The sequence below is a fragment of the Anomaloglossus baeobatrachus genome, chromosome 1 (genome assembly GCF_048569485.1).
Source record: "Anomaloglossus baeobatrachus isolate aAnoBae1 chromosome 1, aAnoBae1.hap1, whole genome shotgun sequence".
Lineage (NCBI taxonomy): Eukaryota > Metazoa > Chordata > Amphibia > Anura > Aromobatidae > Anomaloglossus > Anomaloglossus baeobatrachus.
This window is the reverse complement of record NC_134353.1, coordinates 806,435,084-806,453,928: the sequence shown is the minus strand read 5'-3', so window position 1 is coordinate 806,453,928 and position 18,845 is coordinate 806,435,084. Positions and strand designations below refer to the sequence as shown.

General features: G+C 41.5%; 1 protein-coding gene across 1 annotated transcript in view; it reads right to left on the bottom strand.

Annotated features, from left to right (window-relative positions):
- Positions 1-10,036: 10,036 nt before the first annotated feature.
- Positions 10,037-18,845, bottom strand: part of FBXL17 (F-box and leucine rich repeat protein 17) — a 976,700-nt gene continuing 967,891 nt past the window's right edge. The window contains exon 9 of the mRNA XM_075325027.1: positions 10,037-10,960. Within this exon, the coding sequence (XP_075181142.1) occupies positions 10,823-10,960 (138 nt within the window). The 3' untranslated portion in view covers positions 10,037-10,822. The remainder of the gene's footprint in view (positions 10,961-18,845) is intronic.

The window sequence follows — 18,845 nt, the reverse complement described above, 5'->3', positions numbered from 1 at the left end:
CAAGACTGATGTTTATCAGAAGAGTACATCGGTCAATTCCCTGCTGCATGCATCCTCTGCCCATGACCCGTTATGCATCCGCGCTGTCCCCACTGGCCAGTTTTTGAGAATGAGGCGAATCTGCTCCACCAATGAGATGTTTGAGGCACAGGCAGTTGACCTTAAGCATTGCTCTTCCGATAGGGGTTATAGTAATCGGAGTATTAGGAGGGAATACACGAGGGCCAGGGACACACCGCGTGACCGACTACTCAGATATGTGCCGATGCCAGAGACATCGACCCTGGAATTACGATTCATTGGTACATATAAGGCCTCTTTCACACATCAGTTTTTTGCCATCAGGCGCAATCCGGCAAATTGGGAAAAAATGGATTTGGTGCTATTTTTTCTCATAGACTTGCATTAGCGCCGGATTGAGACGCATGGCCTCACGTTTCATCCATCATACAACAAAATTGTCTGTGCGGCCTCCAGAAGCAATGTTTAAAGGATTGTTTTTCGGGACCGGCGAAAAAACGGAAGGCGACAAATCCGGTGCCGTCAGTCTTTTTTCTACAACGGAAGCCTATGGGCACCGGATCCGTCGTCATCCGTCAAATGAAGGCGACTGATCCGTTTTTTTGTTTCTGGGCATGCCCAGATGTTGCATAAATTCACTTCTGGTCACAAAAATAATTTTCTCTCTCTCTCCTCCATAGCAAATAACCTTTGGCCTGAAGGGAAAAAATTAGAGGGATCCTTTTTTTGTTACCGGATCTGTCACATCAGTTTTACCACAATCTGCGATGGACCCGTCGCATCAGGCACAAACCGGATTGTGCCTGATGGTAAAAAACTGATGTGTCAAAGTAGCCTGAGTGGGAGGCCATACGGTCTGTCCTTAAAAAAAAACATCTGTGGTGTCGGATGTCCCTTTTATGACCCCAAGGAGGTCTAAAAATCTTAATGATCTCCTGGTACATAGTCCCTATGTGCTTAAGACAGTCAATCCTTTTGGTTTGCGGGGACCTACCTGGGGTTGATATTCATGTGGCCATTGTGTGGTGTGTGGGAACATCTCCCAGTGTACCACTTTTTCAGCCAGCAGTGGCAGAGTGTATGACATAGAACATTACATATCTTATGCTACTACCTTTGTCATTTATTCTGCTGTCTGCACGTGCTCACTGACCGATGTGGGTCTTACTTCGTGTGAGTTCCACATTCGAGTCAGGGAGCACGTTAGGGACACAGAAGCTGCTAAGACCGTAGATGACATCACCCTGCCAAAAACACTTCCCAGACACTTCAAACTCTATTACAATTCTAACGCTAGGGGTTTTAAGTTTCGGGGGATTGATGTCATCCATGGTGGTATCGGGTGGCAACCTAAAAAAGAAATTGGCGCAGTGCGAGTCCAAGTGGAATGCCACTCTTGATACCCTTGTCCCTAAGGGACTCAATGAGTCCACAAGCTTTGCTCTTTTTTTGTGAAGTCTATTGTTTTGCCCCGTAGCAATCAGTTATTTTTATTTGTATATATGGTGTCCATTTTTATTATTCATTTTTTGTGGTCTTTTGTCTCCGTTATTTACATGTATACTTCTAGCTTTAGAGCCGAATCTGTTGAGATCATCTTCCTCTGCTGACAACATGAGATATGGGATACATACCAACAGGAGAAGATGGGGAGAAAAAAAATGTATGATTATTGTGTACTGCTCATTCCGCATTATAATGTTGCCTTTATTGTATTGCTTTGACAATTTTGTGACTACTCATAGCTCTTTGTAGAAATATGGTGTAATTATGTATGTTTATTGATGTGTACTCATGCCTCTTACAAGCTTGCAGCTTTTCTAAATAGCTTGGTGATCACTGGGATTTGGATATGGACATTACATTCAGGCTTCATCTCACTCCTGCTTGTGCGGGATGCGGACTTTTTGATCAGCTGGGTTTCCGGGATCCCCAGTGTGTGTGCGTGTGTGTGTGTGTGCACGTGCGGTTTCCTAGGTGTTGCGTCCTGGAAGCCGCGCGTGCACCTTGGCGCCTGGGATCCCCGGCCGGTTGTTCTTTTTGGCAGTCTGCGCATGCGCTGTACACGTGGCTGGATGTGAGTGTAGCAATTAAATGCGCAGGCGCAGCATACATGCCTGTCTTCACTAATTAGATTATGGACAGCATATATAGCCCCTCACCACAGACAGTCCATGTATCCCACTGAGGAAGCTGGCTATTGCACATGGCAATTTGGTAAGAAAGCGAAACATACGTTGGGGCCTCTCATTGTGGCGGGAGGTGGTCTATTACATCACTATTTATTGTGCAGCCCTGGATATTTTACCCTCAATATGGAGTTGAGCTTATGCAGTCTATGTATTAACACTAAATTATTAATATGTGACTAATATTACGCTGATGTAGTCTATACTACTTTTGCTGCTATATTTGGGGACTTTGCACATGCACTTGCACTTTATTATTGATATATACCAAGTATTTCAGCTCACCTTTTACCCTCAATCTTGCCTATGATATGCCATTACCATTAATTATACATGTTCACTGTCCTTTTGTTCTATTTGTATTTGAATCATTTATATAGCTCTTTTCACTTGAACAAAATTAAATACATTTTTATCTTAATAAAAATATTTGCATGCTATACTCCTTGTCCTCCTGTTTTTGCCTCATTATAATGAATGGATCCATTGGGTGGTTTACCTGAATCACGTATTTTGGAGATGTAGTTGGAAAATCTGATGTAGGCTCTCAGCGTAAAGCACAGGATAAATGGGAACTGATCCAAAATGTTCTTTTCCCCAAATTTCCACCAATAGCATTCAACTGAATCCCCAAAAATCGACTCCCCATTCAATTCCATCATCTGTTCACAGAACTATAGTGGACTTCAACGTTACTGGTAGCAGAAAGGCTCTGGAAAGGTATTAAGGCTCTCCCCCCTCCTACCCCTCCAAAGAAAAACAAAACCAGCTAAGTCTGCACTCCCAAATCCAAATGCCCCCTACCTTCTGAAGTCCTCTTAATTTATGGTGTGTGTATCCAGAAGCACAAACTGGGCACAATGAATGGGCACTACAAGAGCTTATTTGCAATTTTTAATTTTGCAACATTCACTACCATTGAGTCCACGGTTGTTTTCCCAGACAAATACATCACTAGATCCATAGATGAATTCCCAGAGAGGTGTAATTTCTAAATTGTTTTCACTTGAGGGGGTTTCTGCTGTTCTGGCACTTAGGTGTTTAGCAATGGAAGTCCGCAAATTATTCTATGAAAATCTGTGCTTCAAAAGAGAAATGAAAAAAGGTTTTATACCGTGTTACCCAACTGGAAAAAGATTGGTTGCTCTTATTCCTGGGACATTCACATGTTCCTCTTTCAATGTGATGTACTTAATCCTGTGCACTATATGTCCTGTTGGGGGGTTCCTATGTTGGATAAACAGGACAGAGACTGAGAGCAAGGATGAGGTCTCATCACCACACAATTACAGACAAAAAAAACCCAAACATTTACCTATGGCTAAACATTTCTGTGGTCCAGGACACAACATAAACAATATGAAAGCGGTCATATTAACCAGCAACTTCAAATCACAAAATCATTGAAAGGTCTGGGAATACAAATTAATTACAACCGGCTACAATCTGGATTCCGACCGCATCAGTCCACTGAAACTGCCCTAACTAAAGTTACCAATGACCTACTAACTGCCAAAGCCAAGCAACACTGCTCTGTCCTCCTCCTTCTGGACTTGTCCTCTGCCTTTGACATAGTGGACCATTCCATTCTGCTACAGATTCTCTGGGCTTCACAGACTTGGCACTATCCTGGATTACTTCATATCTAACAGAGCGGACTTTCAGCGTCTCCCTCTCTTACACCACTTCCTTATGTCGCCACCTATCTGTCGCTGTACCCCATGGTTCAGTTCTTGGACACTGATGCTCTCCATCTACTGCTTCAGCCTGGGACAGCTCATAGAGTCTCACAGGTTTCAGTATAATCTGTATGCTAATGATTCACAGATCTACCTCTATGGAATTGATTTCACCTCCTTAATTACCAGAATACCACAATATCTATCTGCAATTTTATCCTATTTACTGCTCAATTTCTAAAACTTAACATGGACAAAACAGAATTCATTATCTTTCCTCACTCAACACCCCAACAAACCTATTAATTTAAGTCGCTGGCTAGTCACTTTCCCCAGTCCCGCGCGCTCGCTGCCTGAGAGTAACCCTCAACTCTGTTCTCTCCTTTAAACCACATATGCAAGCCCTCTTCACCTCATGTCGACTACAACTCAAAAATTTTACTTGGATTCGTACATTCCTAAACCAAGAAACAGCAAAAACACTAGTGCATACCCTCATTATCTTCTGCCTGGACTACTGCAACCCCTTACCATGTTGCCTCCCTTCTAGCACACTCGGACATCTACAATCTATTAGTGGGTCCAGATGAGAAGAAGGTGTAATTACTTAGCTGATCCAGATGTCAGAAAAAAAACAAGAAGGTAGGAAGTTTTTCTTCATTCAGATTCAAAGTGAGAGTTGTCCATTAACAACACTCATGGACTATAGACCATAAAGAGCTTTATCAATTAATGGGAACCTGTCACCAGATTTGGCGACTATAAGCTGCGGCCACCACCAATGGGCTCTTATATACACCATTCTAACATCCTTTATATTAGAGCCCAGGCCGCTGTGTAGAATGTAAATATCACTTTATAATACTCACCTAAAGCGTCGTTGCGGTGCAGACTGGTCGGATGGGTGTCTCAGTTTTCCAGGTCTGGCACCTCCTCTTTCAGCCATCTTTGCCCTCCTTCTTCTGAGGCCTGTGTGCATGATGCGTTCTACGTCATGCACACTAGCTGACATTGAGGTACAGCGCAGGTGCACTTTGATGTGCCCTGAGCAGGGCAGATCAAAGTATTGTAGGGCGCCTGCGCAGGACCTCAATGTCAGCTAGGGTGCATGACATGCACCCAGGCTTCAGAAGAAGGAGGACAAAGATGTCCAAAAGAGGTGGTGCCAGACCCAGAGAACTGAGACGCCCATCCGACTGGTCTGAACTGCACTGCCTGTTAGGTAAGTATTATAAAGTCATTCTTACATTCTACACAGCAGCCTGAACTCATATAAAAAATGTTAGAATGCTGTATAAAAGAGCCCACTGGTGGTGGCCGCGGATTACAGTCACCAAATCTGGTGACAGGTTCCCTTTAAAAGCTTCTAATGAAGAGGAATATCAATATCAGGTCAACTGCTCAACATCAGTTTGGTAATAAGTGCCCACTTTTACCAAAAATTGGCAAATTTTAGCCAATGCTCAACTTATTGACATGGCCTTAAACCAAGTTATGACCTTATTGTCCCAATATGACATATCTGTCACAAAGTAAATCACTGTCGTAACGTTTTAGGTCAGTGAAAAGTATGGCATAGTATGTATTCTGGATAAGGATCTAAAATCTGAAGCAAATGGTAAAAAGGGATATTCAACTAAAGGGTAAATACAACAATAAACAGCCAGCAAGTAACCATTGCACATGCTAGGGTAACTTCCTGCACTGAAATCTGCATCTTCTGGAAGAAAAACGCATTAAAAACACAAGGTGCGCGTTGCTGCGTTTTTTTGGCAATGCATTTTTGATAGGGTGGAACGGCTGAAAAACGCAGGCAAAAATGCACCAAAAATTGACATGCTGCAGGTTTTTTCCTGATCCAAATCTGCAAGGAAAAAAAAAGCAACATGCGCACAACACCTGAGTATCCCCATCGACTTTGCTGGCATAAGGATAGAAATGCATTTCTGTGACACAAAAACACATCGAAAAACACAGCGTGCGCACACAGCCTTATGTTATTGGCATCATTGCAGACTCATAGATTGGCACATGCACAATTGTGGAAAAAAAAGAGGGAGGACCACCAGAGCATTAGCAATGTATTCCTAGGGTAAAGATGAAGTAAACAGTTTTTTGATTAGTTTTTTTCAGTAGTTAGATAAGCCTGTATTTGCTGTAACATTTTAAATAAATAAATAAAATAAAAAATGAGGAAACACTTTGAAACACTTGAAATAGTTTAATCTTCCCAATGATTGAAAAATACATTTTAAATATGATTATCACCAGTTTACAATGGTACATCGTAATGTATAGTTAGTAGTTTTCACCGGTGCGATAAAAGTAGACATATTCCATTTCGATTCCATGAAATACAATTCATAAATCTATGCAAGTGGAAATATTCTCATGTTTTATACAGCATGTGATGCCTGTACACACGAGCAGGTAGGAGCCAAACATATTTTGCATATATCAAATACATGAAGATAAACTGGGGACAGCAAACTCTATGTTAAAGAATAAATAACGATAAAAGAAAACGTCTTGAAGAATAAACTACCGAGTACGGTTAAACAATAGGACTGAAAATATTGGCAGGATCATCCCAGTTTTACACAAAAATGGTCCTCCATCACTGTAGTTTTGCCACAGTTGGAGAGCCAGAGACCCCCAACCTACACAATAATCTCATGTACACATGAGAGCGGGATTGTTTGGTCGTTCATAAGCCAAATACTAGACTCCAATGCAATTAATTTATAGGAAACAAGGCAACTGGTTATTGCAGTCACCAGGCTAGGCAAACAAGTGTTGCAACGCATGAAACTAAGAAAGTTACCCAAATTTGGACAAATAATTTTAATTTACCGCTAATTGCGCTACAAAGAAGAACAAAGTGCAGATAAAAAAGAAACTGACTATAAAGCTCATTTGACATATATCATAGTTGACTTTAGGTGTATTAGATTTCACCTCATAGACTCAGATTTTAATTTCTAAAATTGTAAATTATATATATTTTAATACATACAAATTTCTTCCAGAAACCAAATCTTCCATTATCTTAGAAAAGGTACATATCCATAATGTGGAAATTAGAATTTGACAAAATCCTTCTCTAACTATGATGTTTTAAGCAATAAAAGCATCTTACAATGACCTCAAATTTGGAGTAATTTATTCTAGCCATCCTAAATCCCAAAAATTAGATGCACCAACCTTCAATATGCTGCGGGTGGTCTTAAAGTTGGTGTAAATGTAAGAAGAACATAAATCATTAGACTACATGGGTGTCGTGAATCAAATAAAAACCTGTCCTTTTTGCTTTTGGCTCAAGATATCCCATGTTGTGTGGAGAGATGTGTAGCTTTGACAAAATAAAAACATGATTTTGCGATACTCCGGCAATGTCTATGTCATGTGAATTGCAACCCGGCAAGAATTTCCTGCTATGTCATGAAAATGTATTGATTTGATTTTGGGAGAAACTGGAGCACTTAATCATATTCAGGAAACAGGAAAGTGTGGACACATTTGTATATTAGTTTTATGTAATTCTTCATGGCAAATGACTTTATAATGATATTGTTACAAAAGCAAATAATCTAACATATAACCAAGAACTTACACACATAAGTGGTGCATAGCGTTATCCCATGAAACAGAAATTACCAATCATCTCACACAATACATTAGTGTGTTAAATTACACATTATTGACATTTTAGAGATTTGTTTTTTTCTTGGATCATGAAATTAGCCAGCGATTTTGTTAAAGAGGTTTGCCATATTTAGATTACCGTTCCCTATGCACTGAGGTACTACGAAAAAAGAAAAAAATACAGAGAGTACACACTCTCCCGGGTCTAGCTACAGGTACAAGTTGCTGGTCTCGTCTCCATGTTTTCGTTGTACAGTAGACATCATGTCAAACACTGACATTACCACTGCAGCCAATCACAGAGCTTGGAGGCTCATGCAGTCTACATTAGCAAAGTCTCAGTGCTCCATGATTGGCTGAAGCAGTGATACTGCAGCTAAAACCTAGAGTTGGGAGCAAGGGTAGGGGTCTAGCCTTGGACTTGATGAGGCGGATCACTATCTGTATTTTTTCATACTAATATCTGATCATTTCAGAAACATTTTTCCAAAAATGGGAAACCCCTTTAAAGCAGCTTCTGGTATTACTGCTTCGATAAACTATTTGGTTCATTGTGGCTACTGTTTTTTTCAAAATTTGATACGTTAACACACAGATGATATAAGGTCTTAGTGGATTACCATATAATTAACTATCAGTCATCCAATATTCCAATATGGATCACATGCATCGATAACTCAATCAATGAACTACCAATGATGTTTACTTTCCTAAACTTAATACAATAAGAAACTATAGACCAATTAAATGTTATTCTTATTTTCTAATAGAAGCAAATAAATAAATACTTTTTATACTATCATTTTATTAGGTTTATTAGGTAGCTAGAAGGCTTTTATCTGTTTTTTGTCAAGACAAAGTTGTCCTAGTCTATGACAGGTATCTTCAGAAACTGGCAATTCCCAAGCATGTCTAATATAATGATGGTACAAAATGTCTCTTGCTCTCTGCCATCAATATATTGATTGTCATCCCACAATGCAATCTCTTTTTTTCAATCTGCAATTTAAATAATTTACATTTATACTTTGAGGGTCTTAATATCTTTATGGGCCAGTGAGACTATTTAAGGGGCACGTTAGGCCTTTTAACAGGTATTCAGTAAAAACTTGAACACAAATAAATAGAAAACAATTTAAAAATTAAGCAAAATTCATAGGCTTCACATCAAGACTGGTGCTGGTGCTGTTCACACTGCTCTTGATGTGGAGCTGTGCTGGAGTCAAAAGCTTATGCTGTAGGCATAAGCCTCTTCATGAATCAGGGCCATGGGAAAAATGGGGCTCACCTCCGTGTGTGCCTCAGCACTAATCTTACTCCAGTCGACGACTAGAGTAAGATTTGTGTGTAGTCAACATCACCACTGGCCATGGATTTGAAAAGCGGCAGTCGCCACACCTCCATCCCACCTCAACTCCATCCACTGGACAAAAATGGTACGAGAATGACACAAGTTATAACATTTTAGTGCAGCTGTGAGGTTTGCCAACACTTTGCAAATTTTCAAACCTTTTTACACGACAATTGTAGCATTAAAGCTTTGATGAATCAGGTCCATAGCATGATGGAAGTTGCTTGACCCAAAACTGAAAAAGATTTATGCAACAGATTTTTAGTTGCCGAAATTTAGGCTAAAAGTTTGCTGCATGTGAATATACCCATATAGTGCTAATAACTAATGACTCTTCAAGTATATATCATTAAGATCACTGTAACTGATAACATGAAAAAATGTGTACAGAAAATTGACTTTGTACAGTTACAATTATCTTCCCCAATTCGGTAAAACTCCTGTATGTTATCTTGACTCCTGCTTCTGTGAATTGATGAAAACAGACAAAATAAAAACAAAAGTAAAAAAAAATCTTTTTTTATTTTTTTTTAAATGTAACGATAAAAAAAAGAAAAAAAAATCAGCACAGACACCACAGCTGCACATGAACAATGGACTTTGAGGGTGTCCTAACGAGCTATTTGGGTTCAAGAATGTTAAAAGGGGTGGTTCACTACCCACTATTAGTGGCCACATCGCTGTAAAACTCATAGGGAAGGCTTTTGTCAAATATCTTGTTTAGTACATTCTGCCTCTGAGCGGCGCTATTGCGGTCTGCTCATCCCCATCATGTGATCCCTGGGCTTGGTGACCTCTGAGATCCGGTGATGTCACGTCAACCTCCAGTTGACCCGACATCACAGAGGCGAGCCCCAGTCTCTGTGACTGAGCTGTGGGAGGAGTTTCATCGCTCATCACAGCCAGCATCGCTCCTGCTTGCGGCGCTCTACAGTAAAGGAGAGATCGCGCGAGATGCTGGGCTGTGATGAGCTGTGAAACTCCGCCCACAGTCCAGTCAGTCAGGGAGACTGGGGCACGCCTCAGTGATGTTGGGTCAACTGGAAGTTGATGTGACATCACCGGATCTCAGAGGTCATGGAGCCCGGGGGTCACTTGATGGAGATGAGCAGACCGCAATAGCACTGCTCAGAGGCAGAATTGGCTGGACAAGGTATTTGACAAAAGACTTCCCTGAGTTTTACAGTGATGTGGCCACTAATGACCATCCCTTTAAGTTACACCTTGCCTTCTACTGTACTAATGCTCCAGCCTGAACTACATATCCACAAGATATTTTATCAAACAATAATTGTAATGACATAAAAATGAAAAAAAGTCGAATCCAAACCTTTTTGTTTCATACTTATTAAAAGGAAACCATAGGCAAAGAGAAATGAAAAGTAACTAAATAAAAGCAAGGTCAAACTCATTCCAAAGTCTACATTTTATAAATGAAAGGATTAGGTATAAAAAGTCTATTCAGCAGCAGATTGTAAAGCTCAAATCTCCAATAAAGTCATTAGAGATGCTCGTCAGAAAACGAAAAATAAAAGAGAAAAACAATCCCACAGATCTAATTTATATGTAATGTTCACTTCTCTAGAACTAATATGGAAAAGTGAGAATTTGATAGTACTAGAAGTGGCATGCTCTTATAACACAATATCTCAACATGTTACAATCACTTTTCACACAAATTATAGCAATCCATACTAACGGCAACCAAACAGAGCCAATATCTCCTGAGCCAAACACCTTGTAAAATAGACTTCTCGCACGATGGAAAGGTTCCAAAAACATTCTTTACAAGCCACCCAGAAGCAGTGCCACGGTTCAACTATGGCGGTTACTTGAAAGAAAAAGAAAAATGAATTGTAGACTTTTTTGGGTATCAAATGGCCACGATCAACATTTTCAGTGACAACTGCTTAATAAACTATTTGTTTTCCATTGAATTATGAGACGGATGATGCATTTGGTGTCCAGCCCATCTGATAAGCCCGTTCCAAAGTTCTCTTGCAGTCCTGTAGTACCGTACTGAATGTGATGTGTGGATATTGTTGGACCAGTTCCTCTACTGTAGCTTCATTTACCTGCAGATATAAAAAAAAAAATACATATAAACACATTTTAAAGTTCAAAAATAAGCAGATTTAATATACAAACATGACAGTGTTCGTGAAATTTAAAAAAATAGATCTGCTAAGTTTTTTATGAACAACCGCAATCCTTTAACCCATGGGATACTCCTATTAATGCTGCCAGTTTCAATAAAAACATGCTAAGTACTCACAAAAACAAACTAAACAGAGCAGTGATCAGAACCCGTTCCGGAAGCCCACAAGTTACCTCCACATGCCATTAATTTCATAGAGAGGACTTCATGCTGCATTGGGCTCCTTCCATCAACCAAAATATGAAACTGTTATGGGTCTCAGAAAATAGCGACAAGATTTTTCTTTATCTTTCCAATTTTTTTCACCATTTAAATATAAAAAAACCCTATATATTAAATATTTTAAAAAACGATACAACATTGTGATCACTGTAAACCATACTCATTTGGAGAATTACAGTGGCCATTCATTTTTACCATTCAATGAATACCATAAAACCAAAACACAAGAAGGCAATTTTTTCTTTTTTTTTTTTTCTTTTTTCCAGTGCACTGAAAAGAAAATATAAACGTAGCAAAAAGGCAATGGTATTTACCAGCCAAGGCTATGGAAACAATCGCACAGACAGGATGCAGCAGTGCCCCTTAATAAAGTAGGTAACACGGGGGCAAAATACTAACTAAACACCTACTCTCTATCTACCAGTTCATGGAGGCGGTGATTGCCCAGTATTAGAATTGCACACAGATGAAGCTTGTAATAAGGTGCAAGTCACACATATGTGAAGCACAATGCCCAGCTAACAGCCTATTACACACAACCTAATATTGGATTAGTTGCGCTGTCCGACACGCTCTCAGTGTACCCCAGAGGTACAGGCACCTAATTTACAAGGTCCCCATTGCCTAGCTGCACCCTATAAAAATATATAAAATATGCAGAAAAATAAATATGAAGTATTGGCTTATGCCATTGCTTTTTTGCTATGTTTATAATTGAATTATTTTGGATTTTTTTTACAATAGTCTTTATTTTTTTGGTTATGCTTTTATTTTACTGTAGCGTAGGGACTCGCAAGCCACTGAGACCCTTGATGGTGGGTTGTGAGCCTGAGTATTTTAGCGCCGGCGTCCCTGAAGGGACGCTGACTTACTCACCACCCTGGCTGGGTCGTGTCCTCCCACGAACATTGCCCCGGCCATCCACGTGTCCTGTTGTCTTCTTCTCACCTCGGGGCCTGTGCACGTGGCATAAGTTCCCCAAGATTGCGCCTAGTATGTGAGAACTGGCCCTCCTCTTAAAGGGCTGGTGCGCTATTTTCAGGAAATGCCTCTCAGCCTATGGCTGAGAGGCACTATGTATTTAAGGCACTATGTCTTTAAGGCACCCTCCCATTGCCTAGGTAATGCTCCTAGTTAGTTAGTGTCTCAGTCAGCTAGCTAGCTGTCAGTTCTTGTTATCCCTGTGTCCATCGCCCAGTACCTGCCGTCCCATACCTATCTGTCTCTGCCATACCCAACATTCCTGTCTGTATCCGCCTGTGCAGCCTGCCTCAGTCATCCTGCCTGTACTCACGTCCGTCAGCTGTCCTGGTGGTCAGATGCCACAGTCCCGGTCACTACCCTGGGAGGAGTACCAGGCATCTGCTTCAAGGTGGGCACTTACTTAAGACCCTCTTACTAAACAGTAAGCCCTGGTTCCCCCCGTGGAACAGTGGGTACACTAACCCCACTCGCTGCCCCTACAGTGACTGAGTGTGTTACACATATTTTGGCCAAAATATAGACCAATAACTCATACTTATTTTTCTGCACATTTTATATATTTTTACAGGGTGCAGCCGGGCCCATCAACAGTAAATTAGGGGCCTGTACCTCTGTGGTGCAGTTGTAGAGTGCCGGGCAGCCCGCCTAATCTAATAGTAGGGGCATGAAATAGACTGTTGGCTGGGCATTGTGCTTCATGTGTGTGACTTGCACTCTATTGCGATCATCATCAATGTGCAATTGTAATACTGGGAATCATCCCTCCATGAAGTGATAGGTTGAGAGTATTTTTTTTCACTATATTTTGCACCTGTGTAAGATTCTTTATTAAGGAGGACTGTTGCATCCTGTGTGTGCATTTTTTTTTAAGACCAGTAAATACAATTGTTTTTTTTTTTGCTACGCTTATAATTGAATTTACAAAAAAAAAATAAAAAAAATAAAAAAAAATAGTTATTTCTTTGGTTATGCTTTATATTTTACATTGAGCAGAAGAATAAGTGATGCGATAGTCAACACTACAATTTGTCCAGCAAAAAAATAGGCCCTCACATGGCTATGTTGATGAAAAATGAAAAATGTATGGCTCCTAGACAGAAAGGGGTGGGGGGAAATAAAAGTGGAAAAAAATTGCCCTGTCGGGAAGGGGTTATTTCGGTTTTATTTTCAATGTACAAATGACAAATTTGTTAATAGAATAGAATGGTTATTTTTATCATGTATAAAACCTTACATCAGACTTTGGCATGAAAATAATCTAAAAACTTGTGTTTTTTCTTTGTCAAGTACTTAGAATTAAAAAATTAGTAATTTTTTTTCTGTTACATGTTGCCTAGATTTTATATTTTACTCGTATATGACTAAACAGAATTAAATGAAATCTATAATAAATAGTGATGCAAGTAATCAATATATTGAAGACAAATTTAGGAATATTTTTAGATCAAAGTATAAAAATGCTTATGAAAACCCCATAAAGTCATGACATATAAATACCTTCAGCTTCCTTTATGTCATTTTGCTCATATATATTCTCACTTGCACAAAATAAAACCTCTCTCACATTAATGGATGGAAACAAACGTGGATATTAATCTCTACATTTTTTTGTGTCACACAATTGCCATCCACTTGTCCTTGAATGAGCTAAAGGTCACACTACGGCAGTGACTATATAGTATTAATAGATCCATGTATTAGTTTGTTTCCTAAGTATCGTACTGTATATAGTGCACGCTGCTATTACCAGACATAACAGACATCTATAAAAACAATTAGCGCTTTTAAAAAAAGCCACGTATTTAAGAGCGTGATGCAGATCCCTGCTGGATATCAGAATATGTAGATCATATATATTATTTTATTCTTTGCAGCATGGCAGTTTATAGAAATGCTTACAAACATATGCACTTTTAAAGAAATGCTTTCCAATTATTGTTTAGCTTAAACATAAAGACCCAGCATCCAACAGAGATGATTACTTCAATTACTGCCATTGCACAATCCTGGTGTGATGCAGGGGGATCAATGCGCAATGAATCTCAGCTTGGGTATGCACTCGCTTTCATCCTCACATTTTCAAGTCGTTGGCTGATATACAAAGTGATACAGAATATAAGTCCGGGATTAAACTAAAACGCAAGCACTTTGGATATTGAACAATTTTTATTTTTCATGGAACATATTAGAAGTGGATGGCAATGGCAACAAATCTTAGAAAATATCTGTGCAATTGCAGCTATTAGAATATATGCTCAAATGAGGAGTTCATTTTAGAAATTGCTATAATTTAGTCTTCTGAGAATGGGCAGGATCAAAATATATTTCAAAAATTGTGCAAGATTAAATCAAGTCAAAGTAAATAAAAAAAAAAAGATACAGTATATACCAATGTTCTAAAGACAAAGGAAATACTAGTGATCTGTGGCAAATCTTCTGTAAGGCCACGTGCATACAGTGAGTATTTGGTAAGTTTTTTTACATCAGTATTTGTAAGCCAGAACCAGGAGTGGATAAAAAAATGCAGAAGTGGTGACATGTCTCTATTATACGTTTCCTTTGATTGTCCCATGCCTGGTTTTGGCTACAAAGATGAAGGTAAAAAAATTCTCAAATAGTCATGATGTAAACGTGGCCTAAAGGTGTCATCTGCAGTGGCATTAGGGCCCATTTAACCCCTTCACGACCTTTGACGGAAAGATCCGTCATGGTGCCCTGGTACTTAAAGACCCATGACGGACCTTTCCGTCATGGCGAAATCGCGGCACCGGAGCCCCGTTGACTGCGATCGGTTCACACAAACCGCAGATTCTGGGAGGAGGGGACCTGTACCTGACCTCAGGAGGGGTGGTGCCTCCTCCCCGGACCTACGGAGGCTGTGATTGGCTGACGAACGCCGCTCAACCAATCACAGCCACTGTATGTTTCAGCCATTGAAAGTGGCTGAAACAGTGAAATTCAGCACTGACCAGTGCAGCTGTAGCACTGGCCATTGGCTGGAGCTGAGTGACCTTAGCTGGGTCACCCTCCCCCTGCTCCAGCAGCTCTAATTTTAGAGACCGGCCTTGTGACCGATCTCTTCAATCACAGTGGATCTGTTGCCGGTGACCGCCCCCCTCAGCTTCACTTGTCGGTCCTGCAGCACGCCAGTACAGTGAGTGTATACAGTGTAATGGCAGGGCGACAAGCTCCGCTCCCATGCTGTTGTGACCGGAGCATGGGACCCGGAAATTGCCGCACTGCCATTGTACTGTATCAAACTGGCGAAAAGCCTCCCGATCCGCCGCCGCCCTCCTCCATCTGCCACCACTCTCCCCAATCTGCTGCCCGCACCCCCCCACTCACCCCCATGATAGGCTGTCCGCCCCCTCCCCCTCGTGATCGGCTGCCCGCCCCTCGCCCTCGTCATGTGCTGCCATGCCCCCTCCCCTCCATTATGTGCTGCCCGTCTCTCCCCCTGACCCCCGTGATGTGCTCCCCGCTCCCTCAACTGTCACCCCCGTGATGGGCGTTCCCTCCCCTATCAACCACGTGATGTGCGCTCCCTACCCTGTCACCCCCATGATGTGCACTCCTTCCCCTGTCACCCCATGATGCGCGCTCCCTCACCTGTCACCCCCGTGATGTGCGCTCCCTCCCCTATCACCCCCGTGATGTGCGCTCCCTCCCCTGTCACCCCCGTGATGTGTGCTCCCTCCCCTGTGACCCCCGTGATGTGCGCTCCCTCCCCTGTCATCCCCGTGATGTGTGCTCCTTCACCTGTCACCCCACGTGATGTGTGCTCCTTCACCTGTCACCCCCGTGATGTGTGCTCCCTCTCCTGTCACCCCCGTGATGTGTGCTCCCTCTCCTGTCACCCCCGTGATGTGTGCTCCCTCACCGGTCACCCCCGTGATGTGTGCTCCCTCTCCTGTCATCCCCGTGATGTATGCTCTTTCACCTGTCACCCCCGTGATGTATGCTCCTTCACTTGTCACCCCCATGATCTGCGCTCCCCTCACCTGTCCCCCCGTGATCTGCGCTCCCCTCACCTGTCACCCCCGTGATGTGTACTCCCTCACCTGTCACCCCGGTGATGTGTGCTCCCCTCACCTGTCACCCCCGTGATATGTGCTCCCTCACCTGTCACACCCGTGATCTGCGCTCCCTCTCCCACCTCTCACTCTCCCCGATCTGCTGCCTCCTTCATCTCCTGTGATCCTGCTGCCTAGAACCATACTGTAAGGTAACTATACCCAATCTCACCTCCCACTCCCCTTCCCCCCATCCCCCCCTTCCCCCCATCCTCCGCCGCTCCTGCATCCATTGCGCCCTCTCCGCTGCCACCGTCTCACATTCACAGATGCTCCTTTTATATGCTGCTGTACCCACATCTGCTGCCCCTCCATCTGCCACCCCCCATCTACGTATTCTTTGCAGCATGAGATGGTGCATTGTCATGCATGAAGATGATTTTGCTTCTTAAGGCACGTTTCTGCTTTTTGTACCATGGAAGAAAATTGTCAATCAGAAACTATATACTTTGCAGAGGTTACTTTCACACCTTCAGGAAGCCTAAAGGGGCCTACCAGATGTCTCCCCATGATTCCGGCCCAAAACATGACTCTTCACCTCCATGCTGACGTCGCAGCCTTGTTGGGACATGGTGACCATCCACCAACCATCCACTACTCCATCCATCTGGACCATCCAGGGTTGCTTGACACTCATCAGTAAACAAGATTGATTGAAAATTAGTCTTCATGTATGTCTGGGTCCAATGCAACTGTTTCTGCTTGTGGGCACTGGTTGGGGGATATTTTTCGTAAAATATCTAATGTTTTCATCCCTTGTCCAAAACATTGCACTATTCCATGCTTTCGGTAGCAGAGAGATCCTTTTTCTTTCCCATGTTACTTGAAAACTGTGCACTGCTTAATATTGTGGAACATCCAGTTTTACTTTTATTAGGCTCACTTAGCAAACTAATTATCACAGGTATCTGAGATTGATTTCAGTGATCCAAAGAACCCTGAGACACAATATCATCAATGAGTTTCATTGCAAAAAAAAAATTATAAATCGCTATGACACTTAAATCCAATTTGCATAATAATTTGGAACATGGTGTAGTCCTAACTTTTTGTGAGTAGTGTATGTTCTCGATCATGGACTGTGATATGCTATGCATTTTTTTTACTAGTATGCTTTTTAATATTTTTTTTCATTCTAACCTTAAAATATAAAAGGCGCAGAATCTGACCGGGGACTCCATCAGACTCATCTGGTCTCTCCCCATTTTCCCTGCTGAATCTTCAAGCAATGTAAATACCCGGCTGAAATCCTGCTGCCAGGCTCAGATTTATGCTGACACTGGTTTTGCACATCATGAATCGGGCAATAGGTTACTTGTCAACTTACAGTGGCCAAACTGAATAACGACAATTAGCAACTATGGAAGTTTAAAGTAGAAATGTTACTGTGCTGACATAACGTGTGTGTATGAATGGGTGAAGGGGATCAATAGAAAGAACAGATTCATATTCAACTATGGGATAACAAAAACAAATGGACAAAAGCCATCATAAGCTTGAGAGTGGCAAAAACTAACTGACCCACCTAAGACATAAAACACTGTTAAAGGCTTATGGAATTCCACAGAAGTTGACAATAGAATAATTGTTTAAGCAACTGATGCTACACATTTACACGCAAAGTAGGACTGTACAATATATTAGTTTCACAGCTTTACAGACATCATCATCATCACTGTCCCCATTGGGGCTCATAATGTAATTTTTCTATCAGTATGTTTTTGGAGTGTGGGAAGAAACAGAACTGCGCAATGGAAGATATCTGAACCCAGGAAACAAACACTGCAAAGAAACAGTGCTAACCACTGAGCCCCCATACTGCCCATGTTTGCCTCTTCATCACTGCTGCCAATGGCTAAGTTTGCAGATTAACTATTTGTCTACTGTAAGCAATACAAACTCACTTGTGAACAAGTTCATATTATCAGCACTGCTGCTATTCCTCGACCAATTATACATCTTCAAGTCCTGTGCTTGACTACTCCTTGGCTCTGTGTCTTCTGGTTCTCATCCACATCTCTGCATGCAAGCTGTACCGATATGCGATCACATGCCATCAAGAAAATCCAGCATGCTTTTGACATAGCCTTCCATCTGTGTGTTCCCCCTGAACTACGGCATTGTGAATCCACCTTACCAAGTGAGCCCTATCAAGCTGTGAATGGAGGAGCATGTCACCAGTCCATCAGCCTCATCCAAATATACAACACTTTACATGGGATAGCTGCTCTCTATTGGAAGACACATGTGGACTGTTCACAAGATCCTCCATCAACAGCTATTTTATGAAGAGCAATGCTGGTCAGCTTGTGAGGAAAGCTAAAAAAAAGGAAATAACGGCTAACACCTTGGAAGACTCATATGAACCCTCTGACTTTTGAAGACTATTCTAGTCAAGATGGTGCAAACAACATACCGTAAGGCTGGTTTTGGTTGATTTCAGAAATTTGGTTTAAGCCTCATTCTCTGATCTCATTACTATTCCATGACATGCTAATGCAAATTTTCATTAATTAAACTATC